General features: G+C 56.2%; 1 protein-coding gene across 1 annotated transcript; it reads right to left on the bottom strand.

Moving 5' to 3' along the window:
* Positions 1-4,107: 4,107 nt before the first annotated feature.
* CHST14 (carbohydrate sulfotransferase 14) lies at positions 4,108-6,288 on the bottom strand. The gene has a single exon (XM_003935716.4). The coding sequence runs from the start codon at positions 6,047-6,049 to the stop codon at positions 4,919-4,921; it is 1,131 nt and encodes a 376-aa protein (XP_003935765.1). The 5' UTR covers positions 6,050-6,288; the 3' UTR covers positions 4,108-4,918.
* Between the last annotated feature and the right edge of the window lie 229 nt (positions 6,289-6,517).

Genomic DNA, 6,517 nt, shown 5'->3' on the forward strand with positions numbered 1-6,517 from the left:
TCCCAGCCACTCAGGAGGCTGAGGTGGGAGGATTGCTTGAGCCTGGAAAGTTGAGGCTGCAGTGAGTCATAACTGTGTCACTGCACTTTAGCCTGGGCAACAGGGCAAGAGTCTGTTAAAAAACAACAACAACAACAACAACAAAAAACAAAACAAAAACAAAAACAACGGCCAGGCATGGTGGCTCATGCCTGTAATCCGAGCTCTTTGGGAGGCTGAGGCAGGTGGATCATGAGGTCAGGAGTTTGAAACCAGCCTGACCAACAGTGAAACCCCATCTCTACTAAAAATACAAAAACTTAGCCAGGCATCGTGGGGTACCTGTAATCCCAGCTACTCCGGAGGCTGAGGCAGGAGAATCACTTGAACCTGGGAGGCAGAGGTTGCAGTGAGCCGAGATTGCACCACTGTACTCCAGCCTAGGCAACAAAGAACAAACTCCGTCTCAAAAAAAAAAAAAAAAAGAAAAGAAAAGAAAGAGCTATCCTGGGCAGGATCTTGGGAGCTTGGCGCTGCGGTGATAGGCCCGAGGAGGCCCGAGGAAAGTAAGCGTTCAGTGTTGAGCCGGGGGGTGGGCAAACTGCCCCACTCTGCCCTTATTGCGTCCTGCAGGGACCTGTGTGGTGTGTTCCTCCGGGGATGTCGGGGCAGAGGCGAGAGTGGGAAGAGGAGCGGAAGAGCCTCCAAATTTACGACGCTTTCTGGGCAGTAGCTTCAGATGGGACGAGAAACCGACACGAACTGGAGCCTGAAAGCGGAGTCAGGGCCGAATCGAGAGAGGCCAGCGTGCTTTGGGCTCCTCCCCTTCCCTTTGCTCGTGGGCCTCAGCTGTGAGAAGTTAACTGCTAGCCCCTGTGCCTAGGGCACCTGGGTTGGGTTATCCAGGGAGTTAAGTTCTAAAGGGGCCCCTTGTCTTTTGAGGGGCTAGGTGGTAGGGTAGGGCTTGGCTCCAGAGGGTGGGGAGTCTGAGTAGACGCAGTAAAAAGGAGGACTCCCCAGAAGACACAGTCCAGGTGTCCAGTCCTGAGAACGCCCCCGCCCCGGTGACCCACAGCGGGTAGTGCCTCCAGCTCTGGCCTGGGTACCCAGGGTAAAGCAGGTCTAACCAGGGCCCGCTGGACCCCACAATTCTATGCCACCTCCTTGGCAGCTTCTTTTAAGAAGTCCGTTTTCCTGAAAGGAAGGCTACATGACAAATTATTTTCCTCAGGGCCTGACTAGAGGAAAAATAATGAACCAGGAGGTGGCATTTGTCTCCCCTGTCCCTATCCTTTCCTCTTCCCCACAGCCTCCGCCCCACACCACAGGTGTCCCGTTGTGGCTGTCAGATTTCTCTATGGCCCAGCACCCCTTTTCTGCCTGAGAGGAGAGCAGCCAATTACTTAACCACATCAAGAGCACTGTCTGTCTCCCACTCGTCCAGGGCAGGAACTAGTAAAAGTCAGCTGGGCTCAACTGGGTTCTTTGCAAATGAAGGAATGAAAAAACTGAGGAAGGAGAATGTTTTCAAATGCCCCTGACTCCAGCCCACCTACCCTTCCTCTAACTTTGTGTTTCTTTTTTTTTTTTGAGACGGAGTTTCGCTCTTGTTACCCAGGCTGGAGTGCAATGGCGCGATCTCAGCTCACCGCAACTTCCGCCTCCTGGGTTCGGGCAATTCTCCTGCCTCAGCCTCCTGAGTAGCTGGGATTACAGGCACGCACCACCACGCCCAGCTAATTTTTTGTATTTTTAGTAGAGACGGGGTTTCACCATGTTGGCCTGGATGGTCTCGATCTCTTGACCTCGTGATCCACCTGCCTCGGCCTCCCAAAGTGCTGGGATTACAGGCTTGAGCCACCGCGCCCGGCCCTAACTTTGTGTTTCTATTCCTTCTTCTCCCTACCCCCACCTTTCATAAGTCTTTCTTCTTTCCTCCAATTTGGGAGGCAGACAGACCTGGGTGGGACACTTTGGGCAGGTCATTTATCCTCTCTGTGCCGGTTTCCAGGTCTGTAAAACAGGATGACTCCACTGACACGTGGCCGTAGTGAGGATTAAATGGAATGAGGACAGCAGCCGGGCCCAGCGTTGTCCAGGTTCTCGGGGTTTGTGCTGCAGGCCCCCTGAGGGAGACTGATTAGCTGCTGTAGGTCTGGAGCTGCTAAAGGTCTCAGGCAAAGAAGAAAAAGAGGGTGTAGTAGGGGCGTCCCGTGGGATTGGACGCTCAGAGAAGGACTGACTCATTGGGAGAGGAAGTAAACCCAGAGGTCAAAGGGGCCCTGCCCAGGGGCAGCAGGGACCTCCAGTGCTGGGCTGGACACAGTGTCCTGGCTTCTCCCTTGTCCCCATCGGCCTCTGAGGGGTCACATGTTCAACCAGCATCCAAAAGAACATCCATTGAGCCAGGTGCAGGGATGGGCCCTTTTATTCATTTTGTCTTAATTAATTCCCCCTCTCCCACAATCTACATGAGATAGGTGTTATTATTTCCACAACGCATTGGAGAAAACAGAGGCTCTGAGAGATAGTAAGCTGGTGAGGGATAGGGCTGGGACTTGGTAGGTCTAGGTAAAGTCCCCAGAGCCAAGGGGACCCTGAGGAAGGACATCTGAGCCAGACATCTGGTCAGGTAAGGCCTCCTGGAAGCAGCATTGCCTGATGAGTCATGGTAGAGAGCTACAAGTGCCTATAGAAGCCCCTACCCCAAATTTAGGAAATAGCGTTAGTTTTCCTCTCCAAAGTCCAACCAATAGCAAAGCTAGGGACAGGTAGCACCTGCAAGGTGGCCTTCCCTGCCTCCCTTCCTTGGGCCCCACCTCTTACCATAGCCTCAGGTCCCTAAAGTGCAGCAGTTCCCACCGCGGGTATGTGAAACAGACTAACAGAGAAGGGCCGGCTCTGGCCTTGCATCTCTCCCATAGGCCCAGCAACCGCTGGCGGGCCTGGGATCTCTGGAGAGCAATGGGGCATTGGGCCACACTGAGGCCTGTCCTCTGCTGCTCCAACTGTATTCCTTCCACAACATTCTTTGGACCTAAGTTAACAAGAGCCTCACCCTCACTCAACCTCCTTGCCTTCCTTCCTTGTAATGCCAGAAAAGAATCTCTCCTTGCTGACCCAAAAATTTTCTTTTTCATTTGAAAATGCTCTGGGGCCAGGCACAGTGGCTCAAAGTGCTGTAATCCTAGCACTTTGGGGTCAAGGCGGGTGGATTACCTGAGGTCAGAAGTTTGAAACTAGCCTGGCCAACAGGGCAAAACCCATCTCTACTAAAAATATAAAAATTATCTGGGCGTGGCCGGGCGCGGTGGCTCAAGCCTGTAATCCCAGCACTTTGGGAGGCCGAGGTGGGTGGATCACGAGGTCAAGAGATCGAGACCATCCTGGTCAACATGGTGAAACCCCGTCTCTACTAAAAATACTAAAAATTAGCTGGGCATGGTGGCGTGTGCCTGTAATCCCAGCTACTCAGGAGGCTGAGGCAGGAGAATTGCCTGAACCCAGGAGGCGGAGGTTGCGGTGAGCCGAGATCATGCCATTGCACTCCAGCCTGGGCAACAAGAGCGAAACTCCGTCTCAAAAAAAAAAAAAAAAAAAAAAAAAAATTATCTGGGCGTGGTGGCGCTGCCTATAATCCCAGTTACTTGGAAGACTGAGGCACGAGAATCACTTGAACCCGGGAGGTGGAGGTTGCAGTGAGCCAAAATGGTGGTACTGTACTCCAGACCCGGTGTCTGTCTCAAGAAAAAAAAAAAAAAGAAAGAAAGAAAATGCTCTGTGGGAACTTCTCATTCAACTCTCACTGAGTAAGAAGAGGAGGAGGATCCTGTTTCTCCTGTCCACCTGCTTTTTTAGGGAATAATCCATGTACGTATGCTCTGGACCTGAGGCTATTCCTAACTGGGCTTGCCCTTTGGTGACATCCCAGAACCTGAGTCTGTGATCTGGTGTGGCCCATTAGAAAGCCCCCAAAGTCTCCACGGAATGGCAGCGGCCTACTGGACCAACCCAACCAAGTTACATCTTTCTCTACCTACAGGCTGCCGCCCCGGACATGAGAGATAGGCACTGAGGAGATCTGCTGGGCCCACAGGAGCTCAGAGGGAAATCACAGAAATGCTCACCTTATATATAAAACTGCTTTATTAAAAAGTCAGCTATTAGGAAAACAAAGCCCTTACAAGGGTTCTAACAAAACATACAGATTTTAAATAAATGCATCAGAAAAATGGCAGCCAGATATACCAGCCACAGTCACAACCTCAAAGGTGTTGTGGGGAAGGAAGGATTAGGGAGGACGTTCCTAGAACTCAAGGAAGAGGCTAGGCACAGGGGGTCTTTGGGTGCCTGCAGAGCTGGGTCCTGGAGCTACCAGGCAAGGACCCTGATTCCGTTTTCCTTTCCTTGGAAAAATGGAAAGAACTGGCAGGTGTAGGAAATTTTGAGTCTGGAGCAGAAAGGCACAAAAGTCATTTATAAGGTAGGATTGCTCACTCCAGTCCTGAGGCACATGGGGTGGATAAATGGGGGATCAGAGCCACAGGGTTCCTGGCTCCCGTCCTGCTTGCTTCTGGCTGGTACCATCTCTGAGTTTGGCCACAGGTTAAATTAAGGTAGAGTGAGTGGGCTGCATAATCCTGGCAGCCCAGGGTCTGGAGCCAGTCTTTAGATCAGATATGTTGCTTCACTGGCAAACTGGTGTCTACCTCCCAAGAGATTCTCCCAGTGAGGAGCAGCAGGCCTCCTGACTAGCCCTGTCCTCTGAGCCACTGAGGGCACCCACCCTGGATAAGGAACTTCTGAGGGCAGTCTCTGCCATCCAGGCATCCTGAGAAGCCCCAAGCCCCAGAGCCAGGGTTTCTCTGAATGACAGGAAGAAGCACAGAAAGCTGGTGTTGAAACCAGTCCCCACCAGCTGCTGGCCCCACACCCATGGTCACTGCTGACACGCCTCCTTGGTGACATTAGGCAGTGGGTAGGCGAAAAGGGAGAAGTCCAGGATATACTTAGGTAGCACATCCTGCAGCAGGGCACGGGGGACACTGCACAAGTGGTAATGCAGGCTTTCAGGGCTGGCTGGCCGGTACCAGGCCTGGCGAGCTGGAAACCGGACGTGGGGTGGTGCCCGCACCCACTCCAGCACCTGGTTAGCATCAGCCTCCAGCCTCTCATAGGATCCCACAAAGTCATAGTGCACAGCACAAGGCTGGCACAGGTGGTACACGGGCATCCAATGCTCATTCATGCGCTCAGGGTCCTCGTCCACCAGGTATCTCAGGAACTCAGGGAATGTAACATCGTCGCCTGCAGGGCTGGGCCCTGCTCCAGCCCTGTACCGCCTCACGATCTCGGCCCCATAGCGCTGCTGGTACTCTCGGATCTCTCCAAACTTGTTGCGGTAGGCAGAGAGGAGGCGTTCCAAGGGGTCCCGCACAAACAGGAACTTGAAGTAGTGCTGCAGGCGGTAGCGAATCTCCTCAGGCCTCAGGTCTGCCAGGAACACCAGGTCACTGCGGTGGTCCATCTTGAGGCGGACGTCCACGCTGTCCAGGACGCCTGCCAGCACCTTCAGCACCCGCTTCCAGTTTGAGCAGGCCACCTTGGGCACGTAGCAGTAGAGGAAGCGGTAGCGGTCACTCACGAGGATGTGGCGCAGCAGAGTGCGCCGCTGCCCCACCGGCAAGTCCCAAGGGTCCCGGGGCATGCCCGGCTGTCTGCAAACCGTCCTCAGGGTCCTGTTCCGGACGTCCTGCCGCACTTGCAGGTCCGAGTCCCCAGCACTCAGGGACAGGCCCCCAGGCTTGGGGGCTGTCCCGCGCCAGGCTGCGCCCTCGCGGCCGGGGGGGTGCAGGGGCAGGGGCTTCATCTCGGCCAGGATGCCCCGCTCGATCACGAACAGCAGCCCGCTGGAGGCCACGATCACTGCGAACATCAGCATGGACGGCAGCAGCAGGGGCGGCCCCCCAGGCCCGGCCCGGGCCCTGCCCAGAGGGGCCCGCCTCAGCGCCCGGCTCAGGGGCTCGGCGCCATTTGGGGCTGCCAGCGGGGTCAGCGGGCGGGGGAACATGGTGCTCCCGGGGTGGGGGCCTGCGCGGGCCCAGCCGATTTGAGGGCGGCCTAGGAGGCAGGCTCGGGCTGGGGCGGGAGGAGGGTCTGAGCCGGGAGGGAGTTGGGGAGGGGAGGGCAGGGGGCGGCCCCGGTGTGTGCAGAGGTGCCTGGCTCCCAGGCTGCGGCGCCGAAGCGGGCGGTGGGCGAGGCGGGCGCGGCAAGGGACCTGGGCCGGATGTCCCGCCCGGCAGCTCTCCACCCCCGGCCCCGCCGTGACACAGGCGCGGGGGCGGGCCCACGCCGGGGGCGGGGAGACAGGCGGGAGCCCCTGTGGGGTGCGGTCTAGGGGGGGCGCGCGCGGACCCCAACCCGGAAGAGGGCCCCTGAGTCAAGGCTACCCCTGTCCTCTGGGCTTGGGGACAAAAGCTGCTGAGACCTCGAAGGCGGAAAAGACGAGGCCGCTCTCGTGCAGTGTGTGTCCTCAGGG

This window comes from Saimiri boliviensis, chromosome 2 (genome assembly GCF_048565385.1).
Source record: "Saimiri boliviensis isolate mSaiBol1 chromosome 2, mSaiBol1.pri, whole genome shotgun sequence".
Classification (NCBI taxonomy): domain Eukaryota; kingdom Metazoa; phylum Chordata; class Mammalia; order Primates; family Cebidae; genus Saimiri; species Saimiri boliviensis.